This window comes from Ooceraea biroi, chromosome 4 (assembly GCF_003672135.1).
Source record: "Ooceraea biroi isolate clonal line C1 chromosome 4, Obir_v5.4, whole genome shotgun sequence".
NCBI classification, from domain to species: domain Eukaryota; kingdom Metazoa; phylum Arthropoda; class Insecta; order Hymenoptera; family Formicidae; genus Ooceraea; species Ooceraea biroi.
The window spans coordinates 7139662-7154161 of record NC_039509.1 but is presented as its reverse complement, the minus strand read 5'-3'; the positions used below and the strand labels follow the sequence as shown (position 1 = coordinate 7154161).

Here is a 14500-nt window from a genome sequence, read left to right as displayed (position 1 = left end):
TTTGTTAGTGGTTTGTTGTTGATTGTTAGATTAATTAAAACATTTGTTAGACAATATTTGTTAACATGTTACTACGTCGTGAAATATTTTGTAGACTTAATGTATTCTACAAAGAGTAAGCGTAGTATCTCAAAATATTACAATATTGAAAAATATAATTTTAATTTGATATTTCTTTCGATTATATCTTCTATTGAATATCTCAGAAACTGTATTTATGCAAAATAAATAGGGCGCTCCGCGCCCCGCGGCGCTACGCCACTGCCGCCGACGTGACGTCACACCCCCACCTATAGCTACTATATAAAGGATAGCTGACTCGTCCGCCATATTGGAGCCCAAGCTTTGTTCGGTTGAACTTGTGACGTTACTTTTTAGGTCTGTTCTTTATTGCTGAACTGCTGTACTAGTTCAGAGTTTATCTTTTTTACTACACATTGAAAGGAAAAGGATAAACTCTGAACTAGTGCAGCAGTTCAGCAATAAAGAACAGACCTTTTATTACGTGGCAATTTAATTGTTTTGTAAAATGACTGGCTGTTCGGCTCCAAATTGTTCGAACCACTCTAGGAATGGTTTTAAATTCTATAGGTAAGTATTTTGATTTATTAGTAACAACAAAATGTAACGACAAATTTGTCTAACCTCACATCCATCTTTTTACTTACATATATTTGTATTGACTATTTGTTAATGAATATTTCTTAATTATAATATTATATTATTACATTATATGCTTATTATAAGTAGCTAACAAATTAACAAATAGTCAATACAAATATATGTAAGTAAAAAGAAGGATGTGAGGTTAGACAAATTTGTCGTTACATTTTGTTGTTACTAATAAATAAAAATACTTACCTATAGAATTTAAAACCATTCCTAGAGTGGTTCGAACATTTTGGGGCCGAACAGCCAGTAATTTTTACAAAACAATTAAGTTGCCACGTAATAAAAAGTAACATCACAAATTTACAACCGAACAAAGCTTGGGCTCCAATATGGCGGACGAGTCAGCTATCCTTTATATAGTAGCTATACCCCCACCACGACTACCGAGTGGGGGTATATAAGCCGCGCCGCGCCGAGCATCCAGTCTTTCCTAGTCGGGCGCTCCCGACTTCAGTTCGCCCGGTTCGCCGTACGGCCGACGTGAGCGTTTACGTCGCGTCCTCTGCCATCAGCCTAACCTAATATGCATACGGATTACGGTTCGTGTCGATCATGTGTCGGTTGATTTATTCTTTCCTTATAATTACTGCACAAGTAGCACCTCCGACCCATTTTTCATAAATGTCTTCAAAAAGAAGAATAAAATCAACCGACATGTGATCGACACGAACCGTAATTCGTATGCATATTTAGGTTAGACTGGCAATTTCCAACGCATGCGCAAACGGGCCGAGGTGCACTATCTCTACCTTTCTATGACTCTATTCCGTACCATGTGACTTCAGCCTTATGAAAGAAAGCGATAAATCAAAACTTTCGCGAAAAGTTGCGGAAATGGCGGATTTACATGTGATTTCCTTGAAAAAGTTAACCTTCAAAATTCGCCGTCAAAACTTGGTGTACTTGTTCGCGTTACGTACGAGAGGTTAGGTTTGACGTCGCGGTATCGTCCGGTGCGCCTAATAGAGAGAGTTGCCGTTCTGGAGGTACGTCGTTGCTCGTCGTTTGCGGCAGGACGGGTTATAATCCGTCGACGTAAACCTGACACGTACGATCCACGAAGATACTTCAAGTCGCGCCATCGTTCTCGTTCGCGGCGCGAACCTGCGAATATCACGTCGGCATTTCGGAGCACCTCCCAGGTACGTTCCCTTCTGCGAATCACTATGAGCTAAGGCCCTAAGTAGATTAAGCGATTAACGCGTATCCTTGGACCGACAGCAGCACATCGCGCCGAACACGTCGCCAGTGTCACTGGATGCTCCAATCTTGCAGCGAGGATCGAGGCTGCAAATTGTTTTTATTTTTTGTTTATTGGCTTTTATTATATTTGTATGTATTGTATCTGTGCTTACTGGTTTTACACTTGCGTACACTTTTATCTTATTTCTGTTATTACTTGTTAATAATATGTATTGTAATTTTGTTGCGCCGGGGCTCTCGGACCCGCGGGCCTCCTACCCTTCCCCTCCCCCCGCGACGGTGCTGACCCACAGGTTCCCTTCCCTCCCCCTCCCCCCGCGGCGGTGCTGACCCGCGGGCTCCCTTCCCTTCCCTTCCCTTTCCCCCGCGGCGGCGCTGACCCGCGGGCTCCCTTCCCTTTCCCCCGCGGCGGTGCTGACCCGCGGGCTCCCTTCCCTTCCCCCCGCGGCGGTGCTGACCCGCGAGCTCCCTTCCCTTCTCCCCGCGGCGGTGCTGACCCGCGGGCTCCCTTCCCTTCCCTTCCCTTCCCCCCGCGGCGGTGCTGACCCGCGAGCTTCCGTCCCTTCCCTTCCCCTCCCCCCGCAACGGCGCTGACCCGCGGGCTCCCTTCCCTTCCCCCGCAGCGGTGCTGACCCGCGGGCTCCCTTCCCTTCCTCCCGCGGCGGCGCTGACCCGCGAGCTTCCGTCCCTTCCCTTCCCCTCCCCCCGCGACGGCGCTGACCCGCGGGCTCCCTTCCCTTCCCCTCTCCTCCCCTGCCCTGCCCCTCGAGGCAGGCACAAAAATGAAATTCACTAATAAGCTTACCGGTCATGGAAAAGGCCAGCTTGACAACAGATTCATCACGATTGCTAGCCGCGTGATGAAAAACGCTCACAAAAATGTTCTTACAACCGGATCTAATATTTGGCGCTTGCAAATAAACAATCTGGGCCATGCATCTCAACCATATCGATCTCTACACAGACGATCTGAATCACATTAAATCAAATTAAATTTCAATCAAACAATAGTTAGATTATGCAAAATTATTATAAATTCAATGTGTATTGTGCAAGAGGCAGGCCGGTTGGTTGACCACGCAGGCCTCACTGAATCGCTCAGCGATGAGCGCGAGATCCGTGCTGGTCGGAGCTTCTTGAAAGCGAGAGGAGAGGTGTCAGGAGAGCGGAGCGTAAAAGACTGATCGCAAGGATTTGGTCGAAATAAAGCTTTATTTGACTTCACCACTTGATCCCGGTCGAGAGTGCTAGACAACGCTGTAGCGATCGATGTCCGACGGCTCGATCGTTTGAACGGCAGGACGTGAATCCGAGGTCGGAGGTCTCGGAAATCTTGCTCTGCGGAGATCTTGCCGCGCACGTCCTCACGAGCGATCGACGACGGAGGGCACTCTCGCACCGTTCGTTAATGACAACAGTTCGAAATTGCAGTTCAATGGCACTCAACGTAGGAGGCCTCAACGTAGTTGAGACGCCGAACAACTCCGCGACGGTCGCGATTTGAGAGCGCACCGCGCGATGACTCTGACACTGGACGGTACGATGACACGAGCGTTATACGATCCACTCGGTATCGCGTCGTAGTCGCTTCTGCCCTTTGTCCGAACGAAAAATCCGAGTGTATCCCCGGATTTTCACGTCCGGGCACGGAGACTAACAGAATTTGCCCTAATTTCGGCTAGAAAATTGCCTTTTATGGGCATGGACAACACGGAGCGAGCGGAATCGTGTTTACGTGTTCTGGAAATAAGTCATCCGAACTGACAACACGTTTTCGGGTATTTGAACGAAGCGGATTTACTTTTCGCGACTAAATCGTAACGGAAATAATCCCACATAGAAATTAGCATCCAGTGGATGTCCATGAAGCCTCCATAGCTCCATGGGACATCTATCTCCACGATAGACGTCAGATGGACGTCTATTAGAGATCCATGATACCTCCATAATAGATGTCCTCTACAAATCCATTGCAGATGTCCATTAGACATCCATTATGGATGTATAATAGATTTATTAAACATATAGAGTATTTCCAATAAACTAATATTTAAGTTTCATTATTAATTACAAGTTTTCAGTTGATTTTGTTTAACATTTAGAAATTCACAATATTATAGAATTTATTTTTAATTATTAATAATATATATATAATTGAAGTTATATCTTACATAAATTTACATCCACCGAAAATCTGTAATGGACATCCATTAGACGTATGTCATGAAGATTCGGAACATCCAGTAGAGATCCACTAGACATCCATTAGACGGCTACTAGAAATCCATAGTTCCGCCTTGCACGTCCAGTAGATCTGCATTAAGGCAAGAGCACAGACTTTTGCATAAGCGCATAAACAGATGCATAAGGAATTTGATTGGTCCATTTCCTTATGCACATGCTTATAGACCAATCAAATTTCTTATGCATCTTTTTATGCGCTTATGCAAAAGTCTGTGCTCCTGCCTTTAGACGTCTTTAAAGACGTCTATTAGACCGTGGATCATTAATAGAAGATTCACGGAACCTCGGTGGACGATTAATGTACGTCCCATGGACCATTAATGGAAGGTTCATAGAGCCTCGATGGACGACTAACCAACGTTTCGTGGCATCGAGGCTCCATGAAGCTTCCATTAATGATCCACGGAACGTCTAATAGACGTCCACCGATGCTCCATGAACCGTCCATAAATGATCCACGGATCGTCGGTTAGTCGTCCATCAAGGCTCCATGAAGCTTCCATTAATGATCCACGGAACGTCTAATAGACGTCCATCGATGCTCCATGAACCGTCCATTAATGATCCACGGAACGTCGATTAGTCCCCAGGAGCCCAATTCTGTACTCGCCTACCGATGATTGCGGTGTCGGTAACCAGCGACAGCCAATGGCAAGGACGACCTTGGAGAAAAGCGTGGCTCTCATAGGCTGTCGCTAGTTAACGACACCGACAATCATCGGTAGGCGAGTACAGAATTGGGCTCCTGGCAGCACATGTTAGTCTAATATATCTTTCTTAGACGTATCTAATGTCTAAGAAACATAAAGTACCATTTAAGAAACGGTTTAAATAGAAACCGTTTTTAGACCTAAATTTTAAAAACGTATTTTCCCGTTTCCACAGAAACAAAAAATGTGTTTTATTAAATTGATTCAAAATTATATAATTAATATAGAAAAAAAAGTAATTTCTACTTAATTTGCGAGTATTAATTATTTTTACATCATACGTTTCAATGTACTCGATTATGGAACAAGAGACAAAAATCAACATAAGTGTGTGTGAAATTCCCGCCTCTGATTCACCAAGCGACCGATAGATGGCCAGGCCAGGCGTGACGTTCTCGCAAGAAACATTTGCGTTATCACCTTATAAATAACCATCCGGAAAACCGATCCAGTACTCTTTTCTTCTTCTTTTCTTTTGAAATCATTATTGCTTGAAGTGATATCTCATTCCAAAAGAGTGAGATTTCACTACACGAAATTTAGAGAGTAATTCATAAAATATAAAAATCTAGTTTTTTACAAAAATGTGACTTAACTCTGTCTATCTTTGAGGCACTGATATATAGAATTGATAAATATTTTTCTGATGGTTTCTGAAACGTTTTTTCCCGAAAAAGAAACGTTTCTCTTAACGTTTTTTCGTTGGACATTTTTCTCCTAAATAAACGTTTCAATAAAATGGTTATGAAACGTTACGTTAAAACGTTTATAACGGCTTTGAAACCAATATGTGCTGCCTGGGTCGTCCTTCGAGGCTCCATGAAGCTTCCATTAATGATCCATGGAACGTCGGTTAGTCGTCCACCGAGGCTCCGTGAACCCTCTATTAATGATCCACAAAACGTCCAATCGACGTCCCATGGACGTCTGTGCAGATGTCTAATGGAGGTCCATTGGACGTGCGCACAGCGGAACTATGGATTTCTAGTGGCTGTCCATTGGATGTCTAAAGGACGTCCACTGGATGGTCTGAACCTCCATGACAGACGTCCATTGGACGTCCAATGGAGGTTTTCGTTTTATGTGGGAATGTAACTCAACGTTAAAGAATAATAAATGAAAATTAAAGAGAATGTAACGAAATTTACTGATCTTAAACACAATGCTTAACTTTATACTATAAAGAACGTTCTACATGGATATATAACATCGGATTACTCGATTACAACTACAAATTAAATAAAGGTAAAATTAATTTATAGAATAAAATTACATTACCTGTTCTTCATGATGTGCTCAAACGGTCTGAGCAAGTCTTTCTTATCATAATTATAAATATATCACAGGACGAATATTAACGATATTTGTCCTGAATTAAAATGGCGTGACAGTATTTCTTATACCTTAAGGGGATGCTGGAGCTGCTAGTGAACTTCTTTGCGATGGTGCTGCCATCGCACATTATTTGCACAGAAAATGCTTTTTACACAAATTTGGCAATTTGTACGCACAAAATCGCTATTGAGCGATGTTTGGACACAATTAAGGAATATGAGGATGCTTTTCGAAGTGACTTTAGAAGCGTCATAAAAGAGAATTCTGTGTTCTCCTGTATTCTAACCTCTAATCCTAAAGGAAAACACAGAATTCTCTTTTATGACGCTTCTAAAGTCACTTCGAAAAGCAGTCTCATATTCCTTAATTGTGTCCAAACACCGCTTAACAGCGATTTTGTGCGTACAAATTGCCAAATTTTTGTAAAAAGCATTTTATTGTGCAAATATTGTGCGATGGCAGCACCATCGCGAAGAAGTTCACTAGCAGCTCCAGTATCCCCTTAAATCATTCAATAACATAGAAAGGAAACTACTGATGGAATTTCGTCTCTTCTTTTGAATAGAATTTCACTTTTTTAAGCGAAACTGTGATCCAATAAACGTTTTAATTAGTATATTTGGAAACAACAAACGATTCCGCATCGATTAAGCCTATTTTAAAACAAAAATTGTAATTTACCGGCTATCTTGACATTAAAATTTGTTTTTGTATTTACATAGAAAATATTGTCTAACAAATGTTTTAATTAATCTAACAATCAATAACAAACGACTAACAAACGATTCGTATAAACAAAAATGTTTAAAGTCGAAGTTGTCCGGCTAACTTTATTGAAGTATACAATGACGCGCATGCGAGTTGCAGTTTAAGAGACACACATAAAAATTCCGTCTATGTTTCCGCCCTTTCGTGCTTTACTCGGGTTATACCATTTACCACCAACTGTAAACACGTGCCATTATTTGAAGTAGATCGGTGTAGAGAGGTAGTGTTATTTCTTCTCGAAGAATTATCGGTAAAGAGAAAATGCAATGCACTCGCATTCGGTATGACGGAATAATAATATGAGAACAAAAAGAAAATACTACGTAGATAGATTCAAATTGGCTGAAATCTGTTTATATTTTTGTAGTTATTTGTCCGTGCATTCGGAAGACGCTGGACGCTAATCACGTTCGAGAATCATCTTAAAACATTGCACGTGTAAATTGTACATGTATAAAGATATCGTAAAAATTATAAGGTATTTTATTAAGAACACTTACTATTTGCAAGTACTTGAATGAAATAAAATTAAAAAAATTATTACACAAAGAATTTATGCATTAATGAGTGTAAATCACTGGGTTGAGATGCTGAAATCATTTATACGTCGATCATTTTTATTCTCGAATTATATTCAATAAAAATAATGAATTGAATGATAACAAACTTGTTAATCATATTGATGATTTTCAATAACTTTCTCTGTAGGTAAATATTCAGAATAAAAATATAAAGCAAGAGTAAAACGTTATAGAGATGAAAGCAGAGTGGTTTCCTCGTGTGGTGGCTCACCACCCATATATTATCTTCATCGCTGTTTTTGTACTTTCCTCAATATGTATGATCATACCATTTATGACCAACAAGCTTCCAGATTTTAGGGATCCTCAAATGGTATGTACAAATCTAGATAAAAGTTATGAGTATAGATACATATAAATGTAACACTGTTGTTTGCATGTAACAATATCCTGTAACAGGGTTTCGAGGCAAGAGGTACAGTTCTAGCGAAAAGACTTACAGCCTGGCATAATTTAGTGGAAGCTACAAAGGGAAGGGCAGAACTAATTGATAATCCTTTGGAGTATCAACTATATGTACATCAACAAGCAAATCAACAGGTATGTCTGTGAAGTTTTAGTTTCGATAATTTTGTATCATCGTTACTGTTCCAAGGGACAAAGTAACATATTTGCAACGTATCAAAAAGCTTTAGTTCTTGATAAAAGTAGACGTACAATAGAAACACAATGAGCAAACGATATGTCGTTGCCTTGTCTCTAAATTTACATTTATAGTCTAATATATGCAAAATCATAATCAGCTTGTCTTTTATCAGAGTGATCGTAAAAAGAAATCACGAAATAAAAATAGAAATAAAAATAAAAAGGGGAAGAATCGAAAAAAGTCGAAAACTGACAGTAACTTCAACCAAACTTTGACAGAGGATCCGTTCAACGAAATATCGGCAAACTGTACACCCACCATAGACATAAACGCTAATAAGAATCAGGAGCATGTTGATGGTGAACACTTTTTCTGTAATCTACCAACTTCCTCGTATTCTCGTGTTATAATCGGCGCGAGGTCGAAAGACAAGGATTTATGGTCGCTGGAAGGTGTATTGGCTCAGTGTCGTATCGATGACGTACTTCGTGGAAACGTTCACTTCCCATCTCTGTGTCAAGTCGCGTACGAAGGTTCCGCGCATCAGAAGTGCTGTAGAAGTTGGTCGCCGGCCAACTATGTGGCACTGCTATCCAATCGCACCTCTTGCTTGGGAGTGACGGAGAACGATCTGAGTAAAGTAAAAACACTTCTGCAGCAATGCTCTCATTACTATTATAATCGTCAGTTATTGCCTAACTGTGCGGACGACCTGAAGTGTCAGAGAGAGGTGCCGGCCGAGTGTTACGCGAGAAACGCGGTGTACCATCTGCTACACTATCTCCTGGACGTTGACTTTATCTCAAACGTAAGACCACGTATCTTTCTGTCAATTAATTATCATGCCATGTTGATTATAGCTTGAATTGATTAAATCGATTGGATCGTTACAGGCAGTTAAGAAGGACAATGAAAACGACTCGACGTTGAAATCTGCCATGCTGTTTCTCCCTATCGCCGCGAGTTCTGCGACCTTAGACTTTTACAATGCGATAGACAATGACGACTTGACGTATGGAGATTTCCACGTTCAAGGCATGCAATTGGGTCTAAAAACTACGTTGTTCGACGAACAATTGGTATCTGACTCGAGGCTGCTGCTTGGCAGCTTTATCTTTATCACACTCTGCATTTGGGCGTACACCGGCTCAATAATTTTGACCATTACGACAATCTTCACGGTGCTGTTTAGTCTTGGTATTTCATACGCGGTGTACACCCTCGTCTTGCGTATAACGTTCTTTCCTTTTATGAATTTGTTGGCCATCGTTGTAGCCATAGGTTAGTATCAGTATTTCAAATAATAATCTGCGTAAAACTCATACAACGAGAATGCAATTATATATGTTGTTGCGCTATTAACAATATATAATATACTCATAAATATTCCAGGCATTGGAGCGGATGATGCATTTGTGTATTGTAAAATATATGAATCTGGAAAGCAGCAGAAACGTTCCAACGATGGTCTAAGATGCTTAATACAAGAAACCATGAAGCACGCTTTCCCATCCATGTTCGTCACGTCTTTCACCACGGCTGTAGCTTTTTTCGCGTCGAGTGTCAGTAACGTGACCGCTATAAATTGCTTCAGGTATTAATTTTCTAGTGCTTTGATGTATCTAATATGTTTGTTAACTTTTCCATTTCTGCTATAATAATTTCTGTATAACAGTTTATTTGCAGGCATGACGGTTATAGCCAACTTCGTCTTGATGGTTACGTGGATACCAGCGTGCATGGTCATCTCGGAGCATTGTAAAATAACTTTATCCCCAATGAATTTTATTACTCGAAAGATTATACGTCCCCTACGATTATTTGGGGATCAGGTGACGGAAGCATTTACCGCCTTCTTAATCGAGATGACGCTTCGCTTGCAATGGATCTGGCTACCGAGTTTGGGCATTCTGGCGATAATATGTTGCGTCATCGTTTTCCATTATCCGGGCTTGCAGCTGCCAGACTACATCAATTTCCAGTTGTTCCATAAATCCCATCTGTTCGAGCAGTACGAGATGACACACGTGCGGAGATTCTGGTTCGAGCGAGAGGAAATGGTATAACTGTATTTCATTTACACTTTACCTCTTTTGCCCGATAAGGCAATGTAACAGAGCAGAGTCATTTTTATATGTTTTTGATTTTCTATCTAGATTGGAAGGGATGCCGAGATTTTGCCGATGCGATTTGTATGGGGCATGAACCCGGTTGATAACGGTAATTATCTCGATCCCACCGATAAAGGAACGGCAGATTGGGACGAAACTTTTAACATTTCTGACCCGAAGTCGCAAGTGTGGCTCGCACGATTTTGCCAAGATTTACGGAAGCAGCCCTTCTACCGCACCACTACGGGGCCCTTGTTGCCCAACTGTTTTATCGAATCGCTACGCTCGTGGATGGAGAGACGTTGCGAGGATCCCATTGATCCCAGCATCAATTATGCACCGTGCTGCCAAAGTAGCAGATTTCCGTTTAAACCCGACGTTCTCCAGCGATGTGCGGCCGCAGCTAACGCGGAGTTACATCGCTCGCCGTATTTGTGGATTCGAAACGGTGGAATTTCTGCGGGCCTAAAATTCGTCAAACCTACGGCCTTGTCCTCGCCTCCGATGTTAAACGACACGCTTGCAAACGCGACGGAATTAATACCTGAAATTAAAGCGCTCATTGTTGAATACGACAGCACGTACGCGTACACTTTCTCCTTTACAAATATGGATGAATTCTTTCATCAAGTAAGCATCATGCACTCACACTTATACTCGTAAAGAACTGCAGTAGACTTCAGTCTTCATAATATAATACTCATAATCATGAAATTCAGGTTGAGAGTTGGATGCAAAAGCAATTACGGGATGCGCCTAAAGGGATGCGAGGTGGATGGTTTGTCAGCAACTTGGAATTTTATGAACTCCAGCGAGCGCTGCACGAGGGCACTCTCTGGGCGATAGGAGTGTCGTTGATGTTGGCTCTGATCGTACTGGCGTTTGTGACTTTAAACCCTCTCATCAGTTTGTTCGCCATTATGACCGTCGGCGCTGCAATAATCGTAACTGTTGCTATCCTCATCCTTCTCGGGTGGAAGCTGGACGTGCTGGAAAGCGTTGCGGTATCCACAGCAATAGGTAAACGAGAAAACTTTGATTAAAATGATTGATTAAGATTTCGAATTATTTTAATTTCATGAAATTAATAAAATTTTCGTCGTCACCAGGTCTCGCTGTAGACTTTAGTTTACATTACGCCGTAAGTTACAAAGGATGCATATCTAACAAGAGAACGGATAGAGTAAAAGTGGCATTGCAACGGATGGGCGGCCCGACTCTCATGGCAGCGGTTACGAGCGGAGCTGCAGGTGCTTTGATGTTACCCTCGCACGTTCTGGCGTACATACAAATCGGTGTATTTCTGCTACTCGTAATGGGAGTGAGTTGGCTGTACGCCACGCTATTTTTGTGTCCCATGTTGGCAATTATGGGACCCTTACAGTTTGCTCAATTTAAATATTCCAAGTAAGTTTGTTTTATCATATAATTGATTAACTACACACATACACACAGAGGGGCGAAGAAAGGTGGGAGAGAGCTAGGGAAAATAAGCGCAAGTCCATAGGTTGAAAGACCGGTGTAATAAATTAAGAATTTGGTATTTGTTTTTGGTATTTGTGCTTTGTATTTGGTCCCAGTTTTCTTGGCTATAAATCGAAGTAAATAAAATATCACACATATACACACACACACACAATCACTTTACTGCACAAATAGTAATAATACATGATAAAATGGAATAATTATTACAAAATAATTACAAATTTATGAAAATTTTTATCACAGGTTGAAGAGATTGATCTGTTTTCATAAGTACAACGATGATGACAATGTGATAGAAGCAGACAAGGATAACAATCAAGCGAAAAAGATCTGTAAAGGACGAGGAATGCAGTCGGAATCTACTCTGAGCACATCCAGCTCCGCGTGTCAATTTCACTGCAGCGAACTGGAGACTCTCGCAGTGAGACCCCCGTCGCCGTCATTGCCGCCATCTCCATTATCAACGTTACTTCCTCAAAATTTATATGTAAATTAAGTAAATTTCTAGGAAATTCTTCTCTATTTTGATCTCACATATTGTGCGTGTATCCTTTTAGATAAAATTTATTTTTTTATAAAATAATTATGTTGTACGTTCCTACGTACGTATTCTTATACGTATGTGTGTGTGTATCGCATAATTAATGTGTGTTCAACTAGTTTTAAGCTAAAACGTGTATCCAAAATCAACGATCATCCATCTACGTGTGTATATACAGTGTACGCAGCTGTACGTAAAATCATGTAATAGGAAATTGTATGAGCGACGATGTTGGAACAATCTGAATCGTGTTCTCTCACTGAAAGTCGAATCAAAACTATTTCAATCCATATCCTATCCCGAAATGCTGCTCAGTATCTTTTGCGCTTCCTGCTTCGCCTTTTGGTCATCGTCATTCTTCGCGGGGTACTCCACGGTCTTCTTCAAATATTTAATGGCTTCCTCTTTGCGATCCAACTTCAGATACGTTTTTCCCAACATAAGCAAATTGTGACTGTAAAAGTTCGGATCGACTTCTTCGGCGTTCTTGTGATACATCAACGCTTCCTCGAAGGAGGAGGTTGGCGGTTCGGTAAATAGAGCAGACGCTATTTTTCGTTGATACCATGCTAAATTAGAAATTTCGTAGCACCAGTAGCCAAGCATGTAGAGCGTCGTTGCGTCAGTAGGATTCAACTCGGATGCTCTCTGCGACGTGAACGCAAACGGGATGAGAAAATGGCAATTTCCGCGAATATTTTCGACGTAAACGTTCAAGTTTCAAATGATTATTACATTATAGATAATTAACTTACTAGCATGTGCTTTTTGATGTTGTACAATTCTTTCAGATGTGCCTTTGTGCCATCCAGAGAACTCTTGCTATTGAGAAACACAGACATCCACTTCTGAACGGCGAAGTGATCTTCTTGAATACCAAGAGCGACGCGTACCAAGTCATATCCATGATAAATCAGTTTCCGCGCCTCCACATCGTTCGCCGTTTCGGACATCTTGTAAATGACTCTGGACAAACGCCATAAGATTTCCACGTCCTTACTATCCTATAAAGGGATGACATGAGGTGGATAAACAAATTTGCAGTTAAATTGTGACTCGATTAATTTTATTACCTCATACTTTGACAGAAGATCATATACACCCTTATAATCTCCCTGATCGAAGAGCACGTCTGCTTTAGCAATAAGAACTTGTCCCGCGACTTGGGTCTCCTCCTCATTTTTGGTTTTTGTCACACTCCACATCCCCATTATAATAAACGGCGATGTTACCCATAGTTTCCCAACCGCTTGCACATTGCTCTCCTTCTGGAAAGAAAATTTTGTTTGATTTTATATTAATAATTAGCACAACAGTGTATTGCATGCATACAATATGTGTACAATGTTGTATCTATATTATATTATACGTATTTTCCAATATATTATTATTTTGTACCTTAAAAGTCGAGTGAATATTTTTACATGGAATAATTCTTCGTAGATCTCGACTGCACCTCGTAATGCGATACAATCTTTGCAGAAGCATTTTCGTGGACTGGCTGGAATTGGTATTTGAATTAGAAAAGCATGGAAAAGATAAATTAGTGATAAGTGATAAAGAAAATGATAAAGAAAAAGCATTTTATTACCTTCAAGCAGTAATGTCAGGTAATTGTTATGTTGAAAAAGACGATTTAATCTTATCGATTTACCCTAATCTCTAACGAGTCACAATTTTAAAACGCGCTACTAACCTTTGTCATGTTAACTTCAAACTTAACAGATCGAACATTATAATATAGAATATAAACGTAACCACTGTATATACAAACATGTAAAAGTTTTAAACTGTTATTCACTAACCTCTGATGAATGCACTATTAATCTTAATTCGGATAAATTACCTAATCGAGGATAACCTAAGAGTGGAATGTCAAATCATTGTTATAATCAAATATCAACTAATCTGTTGCGTTTTGCTTCGTCCCAAACAAAATGTTTGTGCCAATCGTACACACAATGTGCGCATAATGGTTTTAAAAAAACAATAAATCGGAAATAGGATTACAGCAGGTTGTACCGTATCCCCTCCAATAGTGCACACAGTGCATAGTGCATCGATTGCATACCATTAGGGGCTGAAAGATAACCGGTGAAAAAATAAAAGTATTTGCGTAATTAGTCGAAAGATCAAATCTTTTGGTGCGAATCGACTAAATATTGCGAATCGATTTCGTAGGAAAAAAAATTAAAGTTAAAAGAAATAGAACACTTTGAACGCATGATTTGTCGAAATTTTCAAATAGAGCAAATAAATAGAAA

At 40.5% G+C, this 14500-nt stretch overlaps 2 protein-coding genes across 5 annotated transcripts; one reads left to right on the top strand and one right to left on the bottom strand.

Annotated features, from left to right (window-relative positions):
- Positions 1-1337: 1337 nt before the first annotated feature.
- Positions 1338-12482, top strand: LOC105282568 (protein dispatched). Of its 3 annotated transcripts, none has more exons than XM_026969396.1 (12): positions 1342-1814; positions 7300-7410; positions 7641-7826; positions 7913-8053; positions 8272-8907; positions 8993-9380; positions 9492-9693; positions 9775-10159; positions 10256-10840; positions 10930-11230; positions 11320-11617; positions 11939-12482. In XM_026969396.1, exons 3-12 carry the CDS (start codon positions 7689-7691, stop codon positions 12189-12191), a joined length of 3327 nt encoding a protein of 1108 aa, XP_026825197.1. In that variant the 5' UTR covers positions 1342-1814; positions 7300-7410; positions 7641-7688; the 3' UTR covers positions 12192-12482. The 3 variants fall into 3 exon arrangements, with proteins under 3 accessions (XP_026825198.1, XP_026825197.1, XP_011342923.1); XM_011344621.3 differs by lacking the exon at positions 1342-1814 and adding an exon at positions 6707-7213; XM_026969397.1 differs by lacking the exon at positions 7300-7410 and having other exon boundaries at positions 1338-1814.
- On the bottom strand, positions 12252-14362 carry LOC105282569 (regulator of microtubule dynamics protein 1). 2 transcript variants are annotated; one of them, XM_011344622.3, is made up of 5 exons: positions 13828-14362; positions 13635-13737; positions 13310-13504; positions 12992-13240; positions 12252-12884 (listed from the first exon to the last, which is right to left on the bottom strand). In XM_011344622.3, the coding sequence occupies exons 2-5, from the start codon at positions 13722-13724 to the stop codon at positions 12531-12533; spliced, it is 888 nt and encodes a 295-aa protein (XP_011342924.1). In that variant the 5' UTR covers positions 13725-13737; positions 13828-14362; the 3' UTR covers positions 12252-12530. The 2 variants fall into 2 exon arrangements, with proteins under 2 accessions (XP_011342924.1, XP_011342925.1); XM_011344623.3 differs by having other exon boundaries at positions 13310-13501.
- Positions 14363-14500: the final 138 nt, after the last annotated feature.